Source organism: Leopardus geoffroyi, chromosome D2, assembly GCF_018350155.1.
Source record: "Leopardus geoffroyi isolate Oge1 chromosome D2, O.geoffroyi_Oge1_pat1.0, whole genome shotgun sequence".
Lineage (NCBI taxonomy): Eukaryota > Metazoa > Chordata > Mammalia > Carnivora > Felidae > Leopardus > Leopardus geoffroyi.
Window position 1 is genome coordinate 76,049,273 of NC_059334.1, and position 24,250 is coordinate 76,073,522.

Below are 24,250 nucleotides of genomic sequence, written 5' to 3' on the forward strand. Positions count from 1 at the left end.
CTCTAGCCCCCTACTCTACTTTATTTCCCTTTCAAACATTCTATGTATTTTTATTATATTTATTGGGTTTCCCTCTCTGGAATGTAACTGCATGAAGGAAGGGGGTTGTCTCTTTTTGTTCACCCTTATGCTTCCAAAACAGCACCCAGGATTTACTGATATAATGAATAGATGCTTCCATATCTCTCTTGCCCTAACTTGAGTTCCTTGGGTACAGAGCCAGCATCTTATTCATATTTGGGGGCCCTGAGCTAAATGCTCCATAAATGTTTGCTGTTCTAATCAGTAGGAGACCTAGAGCCTCACAACATAAGCCGAACCAACAATTAATGGTGTTGAGCATGCAAATATTTTAAAATATGTTTATTATGTACTTTACATTGAGCACTTCAGAAAAGAAAATAATTACAATGATTTCAAAATGCAATTACTGGATTCAATAAATATGCTTTATAATTACGCCCAATCAATATCTACAATATTTGTGGACACTATGTCAGCTAGCAAATAAGTAAAATAACTATTTTAATCTCAGGGAAGAGAAACATGCATGATCGCTTAAGTCATTTGTCACTGTGTTTTTTTAAAAACATGATTCACATTTGTTTCAAGTACACATACGTCCACTGCAAGAGTTAAAGCAGACTGCTGACATTAACACCTTCAAACTATGATCTTTGTTACCTGAAAAGAAAATTCAGTTTAGTACAAACAAATCCAAGAAGAAAATTTCAGGACCCTTGATCAGAAGCTTTGGGGGCTCGTTTGACTTCTCTGCTGCACAGAAAAGTTCGAGTAAGGCTGAGAAAGAAGGGTGTTTGCTCCTCCCATTGAAGACACAATCGAAGGAATAGGTGAACTAGCAAATTCTATAAACTAGCCACCAAGAGGTTACCAATAAAGGACGCTTTGTATGTGTGAGTACATTTAAAAAAGCCTTAGCCAATGTTACAAAAAGAAAACATTCAGAGTATTATTTATGAATGCAAACATAATTGGTTTTTTGTCTTCTAGAAATCATCATCTTTGAAACGCTAATAGGTGAGTCCAAATGTGGTTCTTTCTGATGGGAGAAGCTGCAGGTACGCAGGGGATGGATGACCTACTGATTTACCTTCTCAAAGTACTCTTTGGAAGCAGCTGGATGTGGCTTGATCTGCAAGTACGAAAACATTTAATTAGGTAACTGCCTTTAAGATAACAGTCTCAAAAGTGAGTTGAAAGCTCAGTTTTTGACCCAAAGTTCTTTTACTTTTTAAAGTGTGGTCTGTTTCCTTTAAGATGCATGGATGAACATTGTTTTAACAGCCTGCCTGATCCCTGATCCCACCCCAACCCCCACCCCGCGGCAGCCTCACCCATTTGCACACTATCTGCACCCTGGCACCAAGGGTGGGTTCTTTTGTGGGTGCTCCAGGCCAGCATCTCTTGAGGCAATGAGGACCTGGGATCCTTATGCTGGGACCTCATTGCTTTTGGAAAAGAAACCTACTGTAGGAGAATCCGGGGTCCAGTTTGCTGGGCAGACTTCTCCATGGGTTTCCACAAACTGGAATGCCTTCACCAAACGGAGGGTCTCTTCCACACTTCGGCCCACAGGGAGATCATTGACACTCAAATGCTTGATGACTCCATTGGGGTCAATTATGAAGAGACCTCTGCATCAGAATTTGTGCTCATTAGTACTTCGGCAGAATGTTCTAGAGAGAACTAGAAAGTCTAACTTCTACCCACTTTTGTCTTTAATTCTCATCAATAAAGCATTTATTAAATTCAATCATATGCTTAAACATGGTGTTTTCATTGTTATATAAAAAGCTGATCATCTCCTATTGATGAGATGCCTTAACAAAGGTGTGACTGGATCAGGAACACATGGAAAGCAGGTAGTCACCTTTGCAAATGTGACTGGACTGTCACACAGAGTCTAAAAGTCACGGAGAGCGAAGACTTCTTTCACTTATTAGTGATATTTAGCAGGTGTTCTTTGAGCTGCCGTATCAAACCTTGGCAAGAAACCGCAGGCAAAGGGAAAAGACAGAGATGTGTTTTATCTATATTCAGTAAATACTTATGAAATGAGTGAATTCTTGGGGAAATGGTGGAAAATCCCAGGGGAAATCTTTGCAGAAAGAATTTAATGGCCTTAAGTAAGGCCTCAGGGCAGAAATCTAAAGGAAAAACCAAAGTCTGTGTTCATCTTCTGTACAAGTGTTGGTGTTACTATGACATATGCAGATACGTTTAAACCACAGGTTTTAACAGCCCATCTTAAAAGGGTGTGGCATTCCACGTGTTAATCGTTCAGGGAAGAGCAAGTAAGAGAAAACAGCAAGGTAAAATGGTGCTTCTTCCTCCCTGGGCCCGGCTCTTGGGGGTCTGGGCTTTGAGGCTTTCAGAGGTCCTGGCGCACGCTCAAGAGAGAGGAGCCAAGCTGGAGTCCATGGTGCAGATGCAGAGTGAGGACGGAGCAGGGCCCACAGACTCCAGAAAGAAAGCCTCATCTTACAAACCAGACTCGGTTACCTTCCCTTGTCAATCCTAATGGTGAAACTAGCAGGGAAGTAGCGGCAACACCAGCAAGACCCGACAGGGAAGGGGATCCTGGGAGGAAAAAGCCAGCACTCTTTTTCTCCTTCCCTAGCCAACTTTGCCAAACCCAGGCTTTAGTTTATTAAAGAAAGACAGACTCTGTCTGGAGTAAAAAAGGCCCAAGCTCCAAGGTGGAGAACTAAAATCCCAGGGATAACCCAAAAGGAAAGTGGGCCAGAGAAGAGTGAGGTACCAAGACAGAGCAGGTGAGTAGGTTCCAACCAGCCCCAGCAAAACCGCAAGGTGCATCCCAGTGAGGTCCTCATCGGCTTCCTGGAGGTGAAGTTCTGCCCAACCCTCCTTCACTCGGTGGTCATCAAGATGCCATTCTAAGGCCTAAGTTCTTATTCTCTGCCCGCCACCCCCCCCCCCACCCCCCGGCAGGAAGCCTGCATTCCTGCATATAGGACTGTTAGAGAAGGAAAGCTTCAACACTCAAAGGAATGAAGCTCTAACTACTGAAAGCATGAGGACAGAAATGACATTCTGGGACAAAGGTCTTCACAGCTACCAGAACCTGTGCTGTAAACTTTGGCTGCCTCCCCTTATTTAGCCCTCCCAACCACCCTGGGAGGTACATTTTCAGTTCAGTGACAGGAAAAGTAGGACTCAGAGAGGTTACATTAACTTTCCCAAAGTCCTACAGCTGTTAAACAAATAGCTGAGTTAAAAAACAAAATTCAAACTCTGGTCTGACCCACGCCAGCTTCCTGACTCCTACGGGCTGCTGGTCCCCCCTTCCCCAAACACGCCAGGGGTGCACCCCCTACCCCCCACCATGAAAGCGGCTCCCAGGTGGTTAGGGCAAGTGCAGCAGTGTGACCATCAACACTCAGGGTGCTGCAGGGGGCGGGTCTGTCACAGCCATTCTGAAAGCCTCTGCCAACCCTCGCAGCAGGCACTCACTGGCGCTACTAAAGCTCAGGTGAATGAAGGCTTTCTGGTCTTCAAAGCGCTTTACCGAGGTCTCTACAAATCCCCTAAGAAGTGAGATGATGCTAAACACGAAAAACAAAGTTTAAGTTCATAAGGAACAGGATCTTACCTTAGAGCAATACCAGGGCCTTCTAACAGCACGCCGTAGTCTCGGGAAATCTGTTTAGTCAAGTCTGACAAGAGTGCGATGTTCATGTGGCCCAAACCGCCATTCTAATAAAAATGCAAACGCGACGGGCTGTTACACTGTCTCAGCCAGGTAACATGATGTCTGAGGCCAACAAGAATGGCAGCAGGCAGCGGGACTGAGCACCGACAGCAGGCCGAGTGCTGCTCTAAGCTCTTTCTGTTAACTCACTTCCTCCTCCCAACCATCCTGGAGTAGATACCATGATAACCACCTTTTTACAGGTGAGGAAACTGGAGGCACACAAAGGTTAGGTAACTTGTTCCAGGTCACAGCTAGAAAGGGGCAGAGGCAGGATTTAAACCCAGCTAATACTGTAAAACTTTCTTTTCCTAATTCTTGAAGTATTCTCTTACTTGAAGATTAATTTCTATAGCATTAAGATGGAAGAGTAATAATAAAGACTTTGAATAATTTGGTATTGATAGGCTGGGAACCCAGCTAGAAATTTTGATTCTCCCAAGCAACTTTTCAGGCAGGAACAATGATCATGCAAAAGAGTGAAATTATTAACCACCGTCCCACAAGCCAGGCCGGGTATGTGGGATGTATAAGGTACAGGTCAGAGAGGAGGCAGCCATGCCCAGCTGGTTCTGCCCCGCTCTGCTGAGACTGGTCTCTGTTACTGTTTGTACCCTGGAAAACACACAAGTGGTGGGCAGTAAATCCAGGCAATGTGGAGGGAGATATGGCCAGAGTTTAACAGAATTTGCCAGGAGTTTAGGACCTATGAACGCCTATTTCAGACTAATCATGCTCTAACAACTTCTAGGCTAGTCTTTCATGGGATCTTTCCAGTTTTTAGGAAGCTAACTGCAAAGGTAGGGTAACTGAGGTCTATACCTTCCTTGGTGTGTTTATCCAGGCAAGATGGGTGAAGTGGGAATCCACCGAAACTGCAACAACTTCACAGTTCACATCGTGAAACTCATTGGCTTTGTCGCTAAAAGCAACAATTTCGGTAGGACACACAAAGGTGCTAGAAAAAAAGGGAAGCAATTCCCATCAGAGAATTTAAAAACAAGGATTTAGAATTTAAACGATACGTAGTCTAAAGACTAGTTCCACTTGCTTATAGGTGAATAAAGCAAAAATGGTTAACCACCCTCAATGGACCTCCCTCTCTATTGAAGAATCATATCACAAGGGATGCCTGGGTGGCTCAGTCAGTCAAGGAGCTGACTTTGGTTCAGGTTATGATGTCATGGTTCGTGAGTTCGAGCCCACATCAGGCTCTCTGCTGTCAGCACAGAGCCTGCTTCGGATCCTCTGTTGCCCTCTCTGCCTGCCCCTTACCTGCTTGCAAGCATGCGCTCACCCTCTCTCTCTCTCTCTCAAACATAAAAAAAAAAAAATCATATCAAAAAATGGGGGTGGGCAGGGGAAAAGAGGCACATTCTAAGAATAAAGACAAAAATAAATAACTTTATTTATTTATTTATTTTTAATTTTTTTTTTTAACCTTTATTTATTTTTGAGACAGAGAGAGACAGAGCATAAACGGGGGAGGGTCAGAGAGAGGAAGACACAGAATCCGAAACAGGCTCCAGGCTCTGAGCTATCAGCACAGAGCCTGAGGCGGGGCTCGAACTCACGGACTGCAAGATCATGACCTGAGCCGAAGTTGGACACTTAACCGACTGAGCCACCCAGGAGCCCCCAAAAATAAATAACTTTATGAGAAAACTCATTTTATTACTATCTTTACTTTTCTCATTTTCCTCTAGGCCAATGAAAGCTTCCTTACAGACAGACTGGCTTACAGAAACCACTGCTCTGGAGTACAGAAAACAGCCATATCAAAACCCAACCCCACTAAGAATGCCACTTCATCCTCTACAGGTATCAGATTAGCTGCAGCTGCAAGCTGTACTCAGCAAGGCCACTGGTGATAAACAACCCGAAGAACCCTTCCCTTGACCAGAAGAGCAACCAGAGATAGGAAATGTCAGGGGGAAGCAGGGACCTTTGCTTGCTCTCAGAATGACATCAAGCATCACAGAAATTATACTTACAAGTCCAAAGGATAGAAGAAAAGCACCAAATATTTCCCCTTAAAGTCATCAAGGCTTAGGTCTTTGAACTCTCCGTTGACAACGGCAGTGCCCTTAAAATAGGGTGCGTGCTGGGTGACGGCAGGAGCATGGTACGAAGAACCTGAAGGAAGCCCACACGCACGTACAGTTCATCATCTGCTTATTCACGCACCTACTTGACTTTATTCAAATCTCTCACAGTAATTAATTAGTAGTATATAAATTAAAAGGTTCAGTTCAACTGTACATCTTAGGTAATTTCCCCCCCACCTTCTGTAGTCTAGACTGTATACACATTCAATTCAAAGTACTATGGGAACTAAAAAGATGAAAAAGATGATGCCAGAGATGGTAGGGATGGCATTAAGACAGAACTGAGGAAGACATGAGCCCAGACATGGATTCTAAATATGGTTTAGATTTTGCCAAGGCCACGTGGGACAGGGCAAATGGCATGGAGGAGGGAACTGGGCAAGTGTGGGGAACAGCCTGTGGCACAGTTTGATTAGAACAGAGAGAGCAGGAACGCCTGGGTGGCTTAGTCCGTTAAGCATCCGACTTTAGCTCAGGTCATGATCTTGTGGTTCGTGGGTTCGAGCCCCACATCGGGCTCTGTGCGGACAGCTCAGAGCCTGGAGCCTGTTTTGCATTCTGTCTCCCTCTCTCTGCCCTTCCCCGGTTCGTGTGTGCGTTCTCTCTCTTAAAAATAAAAAACATTAGGGGCGCCTGGGTGGTGCAGTCGGTTAAGCGTCCGACTTCAGCCAGGTCACGATCTCGCGGTCCGTGAGTTCGAGCCCCGCGTCGGGCTCTGGGCTGATGGCTCAGAGCCTGGAGCCTGTTTCCGATTCTGTGTCTCCCTCTCTCTCTGCCCCTCCCCCGTTCATGCTCTGTCTCTCTCTGTCCCAAAAATAAATAAACGTTGAAAAAAAAAAAAATTAAAAATAAATAAATAAATAAATAAAATAAATAAAAAACATTAAACAAACAAATAAACAAAGAACAGAGAGAGCAGGTGTGTGGAAGGAAGTGTGAGAGACAAAGGAAGAATGACTGAAAGCCAGGCTGTGACAGCCCTGAAATATCAGGCTAGAGTTTGTTCTTAAAAAAAAAAAAAAAAAAAAAAAAAGACAGAGTCCTCACTGGAGGTTTCACGCAGGAGGTTTACACGCAGGAGATGGAAGATGAGTCAACTCTTCTTGGGAGGGTTAGTCTGGCAGGGGAGGGTAAGGGGAGCAGGAGGAAGGGAGACTGATGGTAGGAGGGCGTTGCAGTTATCTAAATGAGAGGTATGGACAGGAGGGGTGTGCCTGAGAGGACGGGAAGGAAGGAAAGGGTACGAGAGATGTGTCAGAACTAGAGAGGACTTGCTTCCACTGGCAACTTGCCGCAAAGTGTCAAAATACCCAGGCTTCAGAAACGGTGGGGGCCGCTGGAGTGGGTCTGGGACAGGGGACAAGGAAAGTTTTATATGCGGGGCATCAAATTACTAGAAATTTTTTCTAAAGCTCCAGGGTAGTAAAATTAGCAAAGGCTTTGCTGAAGTATATTTCTCAAGCGATTACATGTTGCACGTGCTTTTTACAAGGTGGGACAAATTTAAAGGAGGTATTTTCAAATATCACTCATTATGTGAGGCTCATCTTAGCAAAACCCACATTCTAGAAAATGGGAGTGTAAATCTCAAGAAATAGCCTTGTTTTACTCAGGTCGTGGAGGAGTCCATGCTCTCACGTGGCCAGCTAGAACTAGCACACAGGTCTGAATCCAAAAGTCTTGGTTCCAACAGGCTGTTGGCCACTTCTGGTTACCTCACATCCCCTCATACACAGCGAGGCCCAGAGGTATCTGAGTACCACCTCCCTCCCTCCATGTTCCTCAACACAGAGGATTAAAACCTCTGATGACCAAAATGGTAATGTGACACAAGGGCTGTCTGCCTCAGCAATTCTCAATTTTGACTGGACATCACAATTACCTGGAGAGCTTTTAAAATATACTGATAAGGGGATTAAAAGGTAGGAACTTCCAGTTACAAACAGACAGACAGGGGTGGAGTGCCATGCACAGCACAGTGAAGACAGTTGATAATACCGTAACAACTTTGTGCGGTGACAGCCCGTAGCTAGGTTTATCATGGTGATCACCACCTAATGTATATAAATCTTGAATCGCTACGTTGTACACCTGAAACTAATAATATTGTCATATCAACTACATTTCCATTAAAAAAAAAATGGTGTCCCAGTCTCACACCTCAGAGATTGACTTAATTTGTCTGTAGTGGGACTGGGGCAGTGGTATGTTTTCAAAATCTTCCTGGGGCGCCTGGGTAGCTCAGTCAGTTAAGCATCTGACCTCGGCTCAGGTCGTGATCTCACACTCCGTGAGTTCGAGCCCCGCATTGAGCTCTGTGCTGACAGCTCAGAGCCTGGAGCCTGCTTCAGATTCTGTGTCTCCCTCTCTCTGACCCTCCCCCACACGCTCTCTGTCTTTCTCTGTCTCAAAAATAAATAAACATTAAAAAAAAAAAAAAAAATCTTCCCAAGTGAGCCCAACGCATAGACAGGGTTCAGAACCCTTGTCCTGAGATGAGGATTCCTGTTTTCATTCTAGGGTCAACCCAAGGCATTAACACTTACTGGTGCTAAAAGCCAATTTTGCTTGAGCAGAACCAGACCACAATATGTTTGTCAAGCATGTTCTTCGGGAAGCAGCGGGTCGAAGGGCTGCAGAGGCAGAGATACCCCAAGGAATAGCACTCACATGTCGGGCAACCTGGAAAGAGAAACACTTTATATTAGGAAGTAGCCCCAGAACGGTAGCTGAAGGCTGGCCCTACTGAAAGGGCATCAGGCCATTGGTGGGCTCAGCTATCCTTGTTCCTGTGAACCAAATATCAAACCCAAAACTCTAAGAGCATAGATTGAATCTCCATGTTCTTTTTTTTTTTTTTTTTTTCGAGAGAGAGCAAGAATGAGCAGGGAAGGGGCAGAGAGAGAGAGAGAGAGAGAGAGAGAGAGAGAGAAAATCCCAAGCAGGCTCCACACCATCACAGCAGAGCTCAATGTGGGGCTGGAACTCACGAACTGTGAGATCACGACCTGAGCTAAAACCAAGAGTCGGACACTTAACCAACTGAGCCACACAGGCACCCCTGAATCTTCATGTTCCTAACATTCTCTTCTGCCTCCTTCTCCTTCAAGACTGCAAGAGGAGAATGGGGAGATGTTGGTAAAAGGGTACAAAGTTGCAGTTACGCAGAATGAGTAAGTCTAGAGATCTAATGTAGAGGGGTATGATGACTATACTTAATAATACTATGTTGAACTCTGGGAATTTGCTAAGAGAATAATAGATTTCAGGCACACTCATCACACACAAAAAAGGGAATTATGTGAAGGGATATGTTAGTTTGACGGTCGTAATCATTTCATTATGTATATCGAATCATCACATTGTACATCTTATATAGATATAACTTTTATTTTAAAAGTATATAAATAATTTCTTTAAAATCTTGCAAGGCAGAGGGGAATTATAAGACCGTAAAGACGCCATGCTCTTAAGAACAACACAGAGTGTCCAAAAACCAAGAGGACTTGGCCATGCTCTGTGTATTCAAGCCCTTTACCAGCACGATCTGCTAAGCAATTTCTACCGCGTCAAGGTTTCCCAGAAAAGACAAGGCCTCACAGATAAGCAAACAAGCAGAGCAAAGTTCAGGCTCCGGCAAAGTGTGTACAGGGCTCAAGGGAATTGTGTGCTCAACTACAGTGTCTAGCGTGACTCAGGAAGAAGGAGCCTGCGTTGAACCCCGCCAGGAGAAAGGGGAGGGTGGGTACCAAGAGGGAACTAGGCTTTGCCTGAGAAACGTGGGGACAGACCTGGGGTGGGAGAAGGGAAGTGCCTTTTGCACTTTAGCACTTGGTACTTTACCACTTTGGTTTCCATCCAGCATCTAGTGGATGCTCACAGCAACGCCCTGATGTAGGCCATCACTCTTTCTATCTTAAGGTAAGGGAGGGTAGCAAACTGAGGTTCGGAAAGTCAGTCCAAGGTTACAGAGTAGGCTACAGAACAGGGAACAGAGGCCAGGTCGCCTGCCTCCGGGACCAGGTGCTCAGGTGGAAAAAGGCCTGGGGACCCGCGACTCCTGGGTGAGGAGGGATTAGAAGAGGGGACAGCTAGGAGGAGGCGGGGGGAGGATGATTCTGCGCAAGCACATTCCCTAGAGGAGAGGCCTCTGGGGTCCGTTACCCGCTGGTGCCCTCCAAGAAGGGCGAAAGGCCCCCAGACGGCAGAGAGCAGGATCCTGCTTGGGAGCTACGTTCTCGGTGCCACTGCAGTGTCTCCGCGCCTGTCCCCTGTCTGCAGCCACTCACCGAGGCCCGGAGAAGCCTTCCCACCGCAGCCGCCATCTCCAGTGCGCGCGGGACTCGCGAAGCCGACTGGGAAGCGGAGGAGGCGGGGCATGTGGGGGCGGGACCTCGGCGGCGGGGCGGGGCCTGGGCCGGAGCCGGGGCGGAGAGAAGTCCTCGTGGCCTTTTGATTCCTCACGTCCACTTACCTTCTGCTTCCCCGCGTTAACTTACGTGTTGGGCGCCGCAGCCCTAGTTATGAGAAGATTCCCGTTGTGGCTTCTGAGTAGCCGAATGCTGGGGAAAGCAACACTTGGTCTCTAATTGTCGCCCCAACCCAAAAAGGACTAATCCAGGTGGGGAACTAGATATTTAGTTTCATATTTCTACGGATTTTTGTTGTTAACCTGTGTGGATGACTGTTTCTACCGGTTCTGCAAAAGGTTCTCATATCTGTTTAGGCATCAAGTAGAGCCTTCTGACTTCTGCATGAAATGAAGTAATTTCAATGCGATTTTTGTCCATTAATAAGCCAAGCTGGTCAGACACATCAAGTTTTTGATATTTGAAGACCTTTGTAATGGTGTATGGACTTCGTTTTGGCCTCTCTGCTGCAAATTAGAATTGGAACACACTTAAAATTTGTCTTCTGTCGATTAGTAAAGCCAAGTGCTCAGTGGTGAGCCTGGTACTTTGAAGTAAGCTCATCAAATGCAGATAAAAATCACACGGAGGCCTTCTGGTAAATAAATGCACACTCTAAGTGGGTATTTTCCAAACAGGAGTCATTCCACTACCAACTTCGTTTCTGGAAGCTGCATATCATCTGCATATTGGTTTACTATTTTCTTTAAGTTGACTCACTTTTGAAAAAATTAAGTGAATTTATTATTATTATTATTATTATTATTATTATTATTTTAAGTAGGCTTCACGCCAAGCACAGAGCCCAACACAGGGCTTGACAGTGTGATCAGGACCTGAGCTGAGGTCAAGAGTCAGATGCTTAACCAGCTGAGCCACCCAGCCACTAAGGGCTAAGTGAATTTATTTGAAAGAAAATACTAAATAACTAAAATGAGAAACCTTTTATCACTTGTGATAAGTAGAAAGTAATGAAAACAAATACATTAAAACAAAATGTTATTAAGTATCAAGTAGATACAGTTGCCTGCTGAGAGTCTGAGACTTTTTATAAAAACAGAGAGGTAGCTAGCAACATGGCATCACATGGGATTCTCTTTATGTAATCAGAAGGACTGAAAGAGCATAAAACGGGCAATAATTTTCTCACTTTGGAGCCTGATGTTATTTGTTTTGCTCCTCACATAGATCCTTTTATGCAACACTAGTACAGCGGTGGGTACTAGCCCCATGCTTTGGAAAGGATTATCTTAGAAGCAAGAGATGAGAATCAAAAATGGTCTGACCATTTTGGAAAATTCTGTGTCCGTATTAGTAAAGCTGAATATATGACTCAAATAATTTCAGTCCTAGGCATATGCCCAAAAGATGTGTGAGCATCAGTTTATGAAAACAGGCTAGAATGTTCACAGCAACACTATTATATGGCACAGAGCTAAAACTACTCACGTGCCCATCACCCACAGAACGGATAAGTAGATTGCGATATTATTAACACCGTACAACAACGAGAATGAATGTACCACAATGACATGCAACAGAGTGCAAGAGTCTCACAAACGTAATACTGAGTGAAAGAAGCCAGATGTAAAAACATTGACAATCTGTGGTGCCCTTTACATGAAGTTCAAAAACAGGAAAACCTAACGTATAGCGTTTGAAGTCAGAATGGTGGTACCTTGAGAAAGAGAGAATTGGGGGCAGGTAATGAGAAGACAAGAATGGGGTGTGAATAATATATTGTGTGTTGACCCAGCTTAAAGTTAATAGTTGTATTTACTTTGTGAGCATTCGTGAAGCTCTACACTTGGACACTTTTAAATGTTATACTCCAATTAAACATATATATATATAATAAAAAACATATATATAAATATAATATAAGCAAATATATATATGCTTATATATATTTGTAGCCCCTTGCTTTATATTTATATATATGTAAATTTATATATATGTTTATATATAAACTTATATATAAATTTACATATATATATAAAGCAAGGGGCTACACATTTCTCAACAATTTCCCCTTATTTTTAAAAAATGTTTCTTTATTTATTTTGAGAGAGAGATAGAGTGAGCAGGGGAGGGGCAGAGAGAGAGGGAGAGAGAATCCCAAGCAAGCTCTGCACTGTCAGCACAGAGCCCAATGTGGGGCTTGAACGCACGAACCATGAGATCATGACCTGAGCCGAAACCAAATCAGACACTTAACTGACTGAGCCACCCAGGCACCCCAAGTATTTCCCCTTAGTACCTGCCTTCTTTTTAATTGCTGCTCATAATGTGTTTATGAACAGATGTTTGAAAAGGAAAGGGGGTCAAACTATTGGAACTCAAAATCGTACTGTAGTCTTTAGGAGTATTATTAATCCATACAAAGGAATGAAGGATTGATACCTACTGTAAGAGGGATGAGCTCAAAAAAAGCATTATGCTGAGTAAAAGAAGCCGGACGCAAAAGGCCAGATGTATGATTCCTTTCATATGAAATATGTAAAACAAGGAAATCCATAGAAACTGAAAGCAAATTGGCAATTGCCAAGTGCTGGGAGGAGGAGGAGGCAAGGGGACTGACCGCTTAATGGGTACGGGGTTTTCTTTTGGGGTGACGGAAATGTTTTGGAACTACATAGAAGTGGTGATTGCACAATGTAGTGAATGTTCTCAATATCACTGGACTGTACACTTTAAAGCGGTTAATTCTATGTCATGTGAATTTTACGTCAATTTATCTGAGTTTTTTTTAGGTATGTATTTATTTATTTAGAGTGTGACCTTGCGAGTTGGGGAGGGGGGCAGAGAGAGAGAGAGAGAGAATCCCAAGCAGGCTCTGCACTGTCAGCACAGAGCCTGACATGGGGCTCGAACCCGCAAACTGTGAGACCATGACCTGAGCCGAAGTCGGACAGAAGCTTAACAGACTGAGCCACCCAGGCACCCCTACCCCAATTTTAAAAAAAGAAGAAGAAATAGAAACTAACAACAAATACAAAAATGATGCTGTGGTCTAGCCCTGTGATTTTGTAGACACTGTAAAAACAGGCTCCATAGCTCAAGGGTTAGAGCACTGGTCTTGTAGACACAAAAACAGACTTTTAGAGATGGAGAGACCTTCCCAAAGTCACGCAGCTGCTTGGAAGCAGAGGACTAGAACCCAGAACATCTTCACACTTGGCCAGCCAGTATGTGAGCTGGCAAAGGTGAGGGGGAGGAGGCAAAGAAAAGGCAAGGGGTCGCATTCTCTTTCCATGTTCCTTAGACCCATAGTCCTTTACTGTCCACCCCTCCTTTTCTCCAGCATTTGCAAGGGCACCTCTCTCTCCTACTTTATGCACATCTAAGTTTCCACACATAGGCAGTTTGGTTCATAACTAAACTTCACTGTGATGAACCACAAAGCAGAGCGGAGTTCCCTCATGATTAGGCTTATTCATCTTGGTTTCAGTTTTAAAATTTTGAAGTTTTAGTTAGTACTGTCTGTTTGGGTGGGGCCTGTTTACGCTTAAAGATATCATTACCTTCTGTCCATTTCACCCATCCTCCTCCCGCTGCCATTCATCTGAGTGTGGTTCCTGCATTCTCCCTGCCCCAAGGCCGTTTTAGCGTTTGGAATAATGCATTTCCTTTCCTACTTAGGTCCCAGGTAGAGCCTTCTGTGTTGGATGACTTTGCATCAACTAGCCATGTGATTTTAGGGCGCCTGCATGGCTCAGTTGGTTAAGCGTCCGACGGGTCAGGTCATGATCTCACGGTTTGTCGGTTGGAGCCCCACGTTGGGCTCTGTGCTGACAGCTGGGAGCCTGCAGCCTGCTTCGGATTGTGTTTTCCTTTTTCTCTGCCCCTTCCCAGTTCACACACACACTCTCTCTCTCAAATTAAACATTAAAAAAAAAAAAAGAAAAAAACCCACCAAATCCAAGATCCATCATACTAAGGGGCATGACAGGAATAATGGTTCAGAATGTACACCTGGGGTTCAGACACCAGTTCTGGCATTTAGTGCTTAACTCTCTTGTAGAAGTTACTTAACTCCCTGAATGTTCTTCCATCTGTAAAATGGGAGTGATATTAATATCTCCCCCAAGGATTGTTGTGAGGAATAAGTGAGTTAAATTTTAAAGCACTTAGCACAGTCATCAGGTACAGAGTGAGCACTAGAAGTGTTTGTTACATTAAATAAAAGGAATCCAGGCAAAGTGCTATGGGAGTTTAGAGAAAGAGAGCTCAAGAAGGGTCTCACAGAGGAAACAAGTGTTATTAGAATAGATAGATTCTGTCCTTGAGGGAGGAATGGGAGAAGATGAAGGGAAAGATGGCACATAGGGGCACCTGGGTGGCGCAGTCACTAAACATCTGACTTTGGCTCAGGTCACGATCTCACGGTTGGTGAGTTCAAGTCCTACGTCGGGTGAGCTCAAGCCTGGCTTCAGGTGAGCCCCACTGCTCGCTCTCTCTCTCTCTCTCTCTATCTCTCTGCCCCTCCTGGTATTCTCTCTCTCTGACCCCTCACATATTTGTGCTCTCTCTCTCTCTCAAAAAAAAAAAAAAAAAAAAAAAAAAAGAAGAAGAAGAAGAAAAAGATGGCCTAGAGAATTGGTGACCTTTGTCTCCTTGTTTTTCTATCAGTGTCAGCCAACATTTATTGAGAACTTATAGGGCCAAGATCTGGCTGAAAACAGTAGCTTCTATGGTCTTCACACAACCTGTGAGATTGGTACTGTTTTCAATTCACCATCCCCATTTCATTAGGTGAGGATACTGAAGCTTAGGGAGGTTTAGTAATTTGCCCAAATTCTCACAAGTGGAAAGGGAAGGAGCCAGGATTTTTGGAGCCAGTCCCCAAAAGCGGACTGCAGAAACCCTTCTTAACCTGATGTTGTCTTCCCTTTTGCCGTATTTGTTGAAGTATAAGGTGCTTAATGGGGCTTAATAGGAAATACTTGTAAAAAGGTGGTCTGAATCTGAACCTGGGGGAGTATTGGCCATCTGTCCTTTGGTGAAATGTCCCCAAATACTCTGTTCCTGAGCCTGACAGCGATGCTTTCCTTTGTGTGTTCTGTACTCTCTGTTCTTTCGTCTGAGCAATTCTTGTTGATTCTACCCCTGCAATTGATGTTCACCAGTGTGGGGAACTGCCTGGTATTACCCACTCTATTCTCAGCCTTTTCTTTTCTGTTTTTTTTTTTTCTCAGCCTTTTTTTTTTTTTTTTTTCTTTTCTAGGTTCTTCTGCTCCTGTCTTCCTGCAGAGCTTGTGAGAGAAAGGCACCCACTTAGATGTGACAACCAAAAATATCTGCCAAATATCCCCTGGGGGACAAAATCATCCCCACTTGAAAACCCACTGCGCTAATGGTTAATGGTTAATGCCACAGGCTCTAGAGCCACCAGGACTTGGGATCAAATTCTTCTTTTGTCATTTGTGGTCTTAGAGGGCGGGGTGTATGTCTTGGGCATCAAGCATCCCTTGTGGCTTAACTTTTCTACACCTCAGTTTCTGCATCTGTAATATGAGAGCAATCACCGAAATCGCCCTTAAATCATTAGCTGTGCAGAGAGAGAGAGACAGTGCAGGCAAAATGCTTAGGGGAGTACTTGGCACGGAGTAGGGTTAAACAGATATCAGTTACTGTTTTGCCCACCAGCAGACCTGCAGCATTTTCAAACAGCAGGCACACACTTTGAATACATTTTGTTTTTCTCAAAGTAATGAAGTTCCTCTCCCTTCTCTCATTCAGGAATGAAGAACGAGGCTTTTGCACAAGCTCTGATCTCCAAATGCCTCAAATTAGACTCTTCTGGATGTGAGAGGGGCACGAAGTCAAGGAAAAGAAGTGAAGTAACGTACTGGCTCACTGCAGCTCAGCGTTCTCTGCCTAACACAGTCCCTGCCCCTGGACTAGGCTCTTACTCAAGAAACCTAAAGTTTTTTATTTTTCCTTTTAACACTAACTCTGAGGAATAAGGGTGACCATCATGGTAAGGCACTTATCAGACCCCCGTCTACCTGAGATGAGTTTTAGCTCTGATTAGAAAGAAACAGTGACCATATCTAGGCTTGATGCAGATTTCTGTTTCTTACCTGTTGGGTATCCAATAGCTTGGTAGAAGTTTGAAAGAAATTCTCTTTGTCAGATGGAAGGCATTCATTTCTACTGTATTAACTTGTGTCTACATTGTGCGTGTGTGTGTGTGTGTATCTAAATTTGTTATGGTTTTAATACATGGTTTAACTTTCACCTTGTGAAAGTATTGCCTTATAGGTGTCTTTTTGCCTTTTTACTCAATATAAATCAAGCCAGGACATTTTGTAATTTTTATCTCCATAAATCTCAATCATTCCAAAGTCATTCTTCACACTGGCATTTTAAGCGTGCTCAACAAAGCATCACTATTTCCCTCAACACGAAGCAGAGGCCCAACACAGCAGCCCGATTTTCAAGTCCTTTGGCCATAGGAGAGGAAGTCTCACTGCTTATCACTTCTTTTCCAAACAGGAAGCTGAGGCAGCTGCCTGTGGTTAACAAGCTTTCCTCAAGTTACACAGGGATTCATTGGCTCGGGGACCATTAGAACCAAGAACCCTTCAGTAGACATGCTGGGTCTCCTGGTCTGCTGATCTCTGACTAAAGCCTGATTTCTCTTATCCTAAAGGGAATGAAATACCCTAGAATCTCAGGCCCAGAGGCCCAGAAGGAATTTTATGCAAGAGCCTTCCAATGGTCTGTTCAGAACTACAAAGTGAATGGCCTTCAGCTCATCCCAGGCTGCAGCCAGAGACTTCCCCTAAAACAGGAAGCAGAGTCCTCCAATCGTTCATTCCATGCAAATGTAACCGTGACTGGTGTTTAATCACCATATGGGCACTGTTCTGCCAAGCCTCCCCTGCCCACCTCCCCCGTTCATCTTCCAGGTACCTAGAAAGCATTGTGCACATGCCTTTCTGGTTCTCCTTATTCCTGTCATATTATAGCGGAATTTTCTGTTGCCTTGTGTGGGTCTTAACCATACTGTGAACTTCTTGGGGATAGAGTTCCTGTCTTACTCGTCTTTAAGGTCCTAATGGCTGGGCTAGTACCTGGCTCATAGCAACTGCTCAAAAAAAAGTTTGTCAAATGAATGAATAAGCAGTGGCCGACATGGTGGCCAAAACGTTCTTTCCACACTCGTCCTGGAAAAAACATCTTTTTTATTCAGCTTTCTCTCACTGTCACAACAAGGACACAAATTGTTCTGCTAAAGGAAAAAGACAAACTGACCTTGTGCACATTACCAAAAGAGTAGAAAATAACTAAATTCCTCCCTTCTGAGTTTGGGAGAAGAATTTTTGGACCTTTTTGAGAGAAAGGCAAATGAAAAGATATATGCTATTTTTTATGATGATTAGAAAAATACCTCCCTGGAACCACAAGTCACGTTCTGAGAGTTGGGGCCACAATTAGAGACAGTCAACATTACTCTGGGTTTTGCTTAGTTCTTCCTCTTTCTGGTTTTTTTTTATTAAATTTTTTTTAAACGTTTATTTATTTTTGAGACAGAGACAGAGCATGAACGGGGGAGGGTCAGAGAGAGGGAGACACAGAATCTGAAACAGTCTCCAGGCTCTGAGCTGTCAGCACAGAGCCCGACACGGGGCTCGAACTCATGGACCGTGAGATCATGACCTGAGCCGAAGTCGGCCGCTTAACCGACTGAGCCACCCAGGTGCCCCAGTTCTTCCTCTTTCTATGGCAAAAATCATTCTTTTTTGTTTTTTCCTCTCTCCTTTTTTCATTGACGAGGAGCCCCAAATTCAACTCTCTCCTGGGTTCAGGGGAGGTGAAGCCTCAAAGCAGAGACATACCTCCTAGCAAAGGCTTCTCCTTTGAGTCTTATCCCCTGGCAATCCCTTCATTGCCTTACTACCCAGGTTGTCCTCTGTATGGCAGGCAGCAGAGTGATGGAAGGAGTCACTTGTCCTCAGTTTAAACCCGTGGGTTATTTCACCTTTCAGAGTCTGAGGGTCCCCATCTAAGAACACCCATCTCCCAGGAAGCTGCAGTAAGGGGGTGCCTACACCCAGCAGGCCTGGGGTTAGTTCCTGTTTGCTCGTCCTGTGCAGGTTCCTCCTCTGCCCAGCCCCTGGCACATCGTTGCTCTCTTCTGAACCTCTCCCCTGCTTATCTTTGTTGCCTATCCTTAACCTATCCCACACCCCCAACTTTTTAAAAACAGATTTTATTTTCTAGAGAAGTTTTAGGTTCACCGCAAGATTGGATGAACTTTCAGAGAGTACTCATCGATTCCCTCACCCCGCACCCACACAGCCCTACCACCACCGACAGCCCACACCAGACTGGTACATTTGTTACAGGACATGAACCTGTACGGATAGGTCATCACCAAAGGTATCACCTGCACGGATAGGTCATGAGATAGGTCTCATTACACTGAGACTCATTCTTGGTGTTGTACATCCTATGGGTCTGGACGAGTATGTAAGGATACATTTCCATTAACGTGGAATAATTTTACTTCCCTAAACATCCTCTGTGCTCCCTCAATTCTTCCCTTCTTCCACCCTAACCCCTGGCCACCCATCCCCTTTTTATTTTTTATTTATTAATTTAAATTTTTATTTATTTATTTTGAGAGGGGGGGGGCACACGAGCAAGGGAAGGGCAGAGAGAGAGAGAATCCCAAGCAGGCTCCACACCGTCAGTATGTAGAGCCCTACATGGGGCTCGAACTCATGAACCATGAGATCATGACCTGGGCTGAAACCAAGAGTGAGACACTTAACCAACTGAGCCACCCAGGCACCCAGATTGATTGATTGATTGATTGATTGATTGATTCATTCATTCATTCATTTATTCATTTATTAAGTTTATTTATTTTGAGAGAGAGCACACACGCAAGTGAGCAGGGAAGGGGCAGAGAGAGAGAGGGAGAGAGAGAATCCCAAGTAGGCTCTGTGCTGTCAGCCAGAGCTCACTATGGGGCTCGAACTCACAAACCATGAGATCATGACCTGAGCTGAAATGAAGAGTCAGATGCTTAACCGACTGAGCCACCCAGTTGCCCCCGACCCATCCGCTTTGTGGAGCTGTGCCTCCAGTCCTGCCTCGTCTCCCCTTGGATGTTCCTTACACCCCGAAAACTTAACAGACACAAAACCAAACTCTTGTTTTCTCTCCTCAAATCTATTCTTTGCTGCCTTCCTCGCCCCCAACCAGCACTCAAATTATACACCGATTTCTCTCTACCTCCATGGCCACCTCCTCAGTCCAAGCCATCATCCTTTCTCCCTGGAATCCTTTCCTAGCTTCTCAGGGTCTCCTGGTGGTTAAAGAGTTTCAGTCACCTTCATCATCTAAGCTCTATTTCAAAAGTGAAAGAAAACACAACGCAGAGTCCAGGCCACTCTGTTGTATGTCTCCAGAATCCCTCAGACCCTGCCACTTCTTTGGGCTCCAGAGGTTCCCAACCACCGGCACCTGCATCTCTGTGCTGAGGGCTTTCTTCGTAACTGGGGAGGGGGGATGGGCCCATCCCTCCAGGAAGGCAGAAATGAGAGAGAATTAACCCCCTTCCCGGCAGCCAGCCTGCAATGACCGGGTGAACGGATTTGGTGTAGAAATACCACAGCTCCCCGGCCACTTGGGTAGATGAGTTGAGCTGTGTTTCCCGGAGTGTCCGCACCAGTTAAGTTCTAGGCACCCACAGAAGTGACTTAACACACCCTCGCTGGCCATTTCCCTGTACGATTTGTCTCAGGGTCTAGGAGAACCCAAACTAGGACACAGCACTATAAAAATTGTAACACAAAATGCTATCCCCAGGCTGGTCATAGGATTTAGGTAGAAATATTCATTTGTAATGCGCTCTGGGCCAGGAGTGCTGGTCATGGGAACCAGGTTGAAAAGCGGAGGATGAATGCCACCCTTCTTAGCCCCATCAGCTTCTCTCTGTAATGCTAAGCGGAACTTGGTTTGGAGACACTACAGAAGTCTAAGCGAGCCTTCCTCCTCCTCGCCCTCTCCCCTCCCTGAGGCCTCCTAACCCATCTCTCTGCCTTCACTCTTGCCTCCTTCCCATTTATTCTTCACTTAAGCAGCAACAGTGGCTCTTCTTCAAACACCGAGCAGGTCAGTTCATCTCCTACTTAGAACTCTCCAATGGCTCCCCAGTGCATTGGAGTAAAACCCAAATTCATACAAGGCCCTACACAGTCTGAGCCTCTGCCTCCTTTCAGAAAACACATTGGGCTCCTCCCACCCCATTCCTGCTTCAGCCATATCGGTCTATTCCTACTTTGCCCACACAGGACGTCCAGCACAGGATGTGCTCTTTGGTGGGAATGCTGTCCACTCACATCTGGCTAGCTCCTTCTCCTTATTTAGGTCATGGCTTAGCTGTCATCCTCACCAAGAGGACTTCCTTAAAGACCGTGTGTGTTGGGGTGCCTGGGTGATTCAGTCAGTTGAGCATCTGACTTAGGCTCAGGTCATGATCTCACAGTTCGTGGGTTTGAGCCTCGAGTTGGGCCCTGTGCTGACAGCTCGGAGCCTGGAGCCTGCTTCAGATTCTATGTCTCCCTCTCTCTCTGCCCCTCCCCTGCTCACACTCTGTTTCTCTCTCAAAAACAAACAAACGTTTAAAGAAAAAAAAAAAGGCTGTGTGTGTTATTCTCTCTCGGCCCTTGCTTGTATCCTTTGTTCAGACACATACAAGCCCCAGTAAGGGCAAGGGCTGCTCCTATCTTATTCATTACTCTGTCCTCAGCACCTAGCACAGTGGCTGGCACATGGCAGAATCCTAGCCCATTTAGACGAGTCTGGTTGAAGATCTGGCTAAAAACACACGTGTATAGGCACTTCTGACCTCCCCAGCTGACACCTATTTCTCCTAAATGCCTTTGGCAGCTCTCATCAACATAATTCTTTTGGAGATAAATCCTGTGTGTTTGATCAAAAACCTTCCGGGGCGCCTGGGTGGCTCAGTCGGTTAAGCGTCCGATTTCAGCTCAGGTCACGATCTCGCGGTCCGTGAGTTCAAGCCCCGCGTCGGGCTCTGGGCTGATGGCTCAGAGCCTGGAGCCTGCTTCCGATTCTGTGCCTCCCTCTCTCTCTGCCCCTTCCCCGTTCATGCTCTGTCTCTCTCTGTCTCAAAAATAAATAGACGTTAAAAAAAAAAAACAAAAAACAAAAACTTCCACCATTGCCTTGAGCCAATATTTGAATCATGTTGTGTGTCTTAATCATTTCTGATGGCTATCTTAGTTTGCAGCTTGAATGACACTTCACTTTTCTGAAGCCCCTCATTGCTTGAGAGTGTATTTCCTAAAAACAAGGACATTCTTTTCCATAATAACCATGGTACAATGATCAAAATCTAGGATATTAACATCAGCACACTACTGCCTGATCTCCAGACCATATTTAATTTCATCAATTGTCCTAAAAATGTCCTTACAGCTGGCCACACAATCTTCCTCACCCCTCCATGATCCATTCCCAAATCACACCTTGCATTTGGTTTTCTGGTCTTTTAAGTTTCCTTTAATCTGGAACAGTTCCTCACTCTTTCTTTACCTTCCTTGTCCATCACTGTGTTGAAGGACACAGGCTGTCTCTTTGGTAGAATGTCTCTTAGTCTGCTTGTCTGGTAGTTCCTCATGATAAGATTTGGGTTGAACCTTGTTGACAGGTATACCACTAAAGTGTTGTTCCAGAGCTTACTTAACCAATCTGCTATTGGTGGAGGTTTGTGTTGCTTGAAATTTCTCTCCCTATTATGATCTTTATCCATCCTGTAGGCCATCTTTGCACACATTCTTATCTGTATCTTTGGGGTATATTTCCACCAGTGAAACTACTATGACTAAGTGTTCTGTGTGTATTTATGAGTTTTGGTATGTTTTGCCAAACTGCCTTCCAGAAAGGCTGTGCTAGTTCACGCTCCCTCCACAATGAGTGAAAGTGGTGGCTTCTAGATTTTGCCAACACTGGATCCAAGCAGTTTAAAACCTCCTTTCAGCAACCTCTGCTTCTCACATTGATCTGTCTCCTATTCCGGTTTCTTGAATGTGTGACTGGTTGGTCCCAAGAGCCTAGAAGTTGTTTAAAGGCAGGACTCGCATGTTTTACTCATCTTTGTGGTCTCCCACGGTACCTAACTAGGCTCTCTGCCTAGTAGTCACTCAATAAATGTCAAAGGAAGGAAATAACAAATGATTGAATGATGACGGCGTTGTTATGCCCAGAATTCGTGATCCCCAAAGACCGCCAGGGAGCCGAGTCCGATGTAAAAGCAAAAGAGCCTTTATTCGAGCTAGCTCGAGCTCAGTCCCCTACCTGCACCGACGCAGCGGTGAGATACCGGGGAGAGAGGGCGAGTTTCAAAACGACAAAGGTTTTATTTGGGCCTAGGGGCAGTTGGTGAGGTAATGGCTGTGACCTCAGCAGATTGGCTGGGGCAGGGTCCGAGTCCTGTTAGGCAGGTGAGGGGGGGCGGGTTACTCAAGGGGAGGAGGTGTGGTCAAGGTGAAGGACACAGAACAAGATGGAGTCGGCCGGCGTAGGCCCGCCCTTTCAGGCGTATATGTTCATTGATTCTGTTCTGACATGCTGGGCAGAAATGGCATCAATAGTGGCACCAAATTCCTACCACCAGAGTCTTTATTTACCTAGATTAGCAAGTGGCCCAGCCTTTTACCACTTTCCATTCCTGGGCTTCTCCAGAGCCCTAAAGAATCTTTCATGTTGCCCATATTGATCCTAGGCATGTTCCTCACCTCAGGCATCTGCCCCATGGCAGACAGCCGCTCTGGGTCTCTCAGCTCCCTTTTTGCCCTTGCTCCAGAAGCTTCTTTGGGCTGCTGCCAGTCTTCTTGCACACAGCTCTGGGTCTCAGTGTGGTCACATGCCTTTCTCTCAATTCCCTAGTGCCAGCTAAGACAAGTGATTGTTTTAAAATGAAGGCGTGGGGATAACACATGGGAATTACAATGCAGACAAAGGCAACAATAAAGCAGGACCATAAACCATCCTGTTCGCATATCCCATCATCTGCCTAGCTCCATGGGAACACATTAGGGACCATTTTTGTCCTTTGTAATATCCCTCCTTCCCTCAGGTCGCAGGGATCTGCTCCTACATGGAACACCACAGATCTTGTGTCTTTTCCCTCATGCCAGCCCTCCTGCACCCCTCCCCCCACTCTGGGCTTCTCCCAGAAAGAGAATGATCCCCAGCGATGAGCTGTCCCTCTATGAGGACATCCCTTTCGAGTATTTTGCAGCACAATTAAATCCTCACTCTTCCCGACTTCTCCATTCCAGAGGAGGAAGTTGGCTTCATTTTCAAACAACTAAAGCCTCTCCAAGTGTTTTCCCCAAATAAAAGAGCCTTCTTCCCCCTCAGATGAATTTTTTTCCTCCATCCTTTCCATAACAACAACACAACAAAATATTTACTGTTTGCTCAAATAGTTTGTGACTCCTTTTAGTCATCAACATCTCAGAAAAGCTGGAGCCAGGTCCCAGAGCACATAGCCTATACAACACACTCGCTACGTTCAAAGCCTTATTATGGGCTCTATCTCTCTGCTCTGTTAAGGCTACTTGGGTCAGGGGCCCCCAGTCATGTGCAAGGAGAAGCTGCTTTTCATTTTCCCAAGGGTTTGAGATGTTGGAGCAGGAGGTTGACAGGGTGAGCGGAAGTGGGACAGGAGACCATGAGGAAAGTAAAGACACAGTTCAGTTTTGCCCTGTCTTTGGTTCCCCCTCAAGTGGGAAAACTGACGTATCTCAGAGAGAAGGGGGAGGAGCGTGAGGGCCGCAGGAAGGGAGCTTGTGGAGCGCTGACCCCCACGTCAGTGGGGCAGCACAGCTCCTGGTTTGGAGTTTCCTAATGGGGAGACTGAATGTGGCTCAAACCTTCTTCCTCCAGAGGAGTCCCACCCCACGCCATGCAAAGCAATCTGTTTGCCTGTTGTCCTCCCATTGCTC

General features: G+C 45.2%; 1 protein-coding gene and 1 long non-coding RNA gene across 2 annotated transcripts; one reads left to right on the forward strand and one right to left on the reverse strand.

Moving 5' to 3' along the window:
* Positions 1 to 431: 431 nt before the first annotated feature.
* On the reverse strand, positions 432 to 10,247 carry PRDX3 (peroxiredoxin 3). Its single transcript, XM_045439115.1, has 7 exons — positions 10,134 to 10,247; positions 8,391 to 8,526; positions 5,731 to 5,872; positions 4,559 to 4,694; positions 3,638 to 3,741; positions 1,493 to 1,658; positions 432 to 1,156 (listed from the first exon to the last, which is right to left on the reverse strand). Exons 1-7 carry the CDS (start codon positions 10,167 to 10,169, stop codon positions 1,103 to 1,105), a joined length of 774 nt encoding a protein of 257 aa, XP_045295071.1. The 5' UTR covers positions 10,170 to 10,247; the 3' UTR covers positions 432 to 1,102.
* Positions 10,248 to 14,812: 4,565 nt separating this feature from the next.
* LOC123577151 lies at positions 14,813 to 16,517 on the forward strand. Its single transcript, XR_006701730.1, has 2 exons — positions 14,813 to 14,855; positions 15,996 to 16,517. It is a non-coding gene; the product is annotated as an uncharacterized LOC123577151 (long non-coding RNA).
* Positions 16,518 to 24,250: the final 7,733 nt, after the last annotated feature.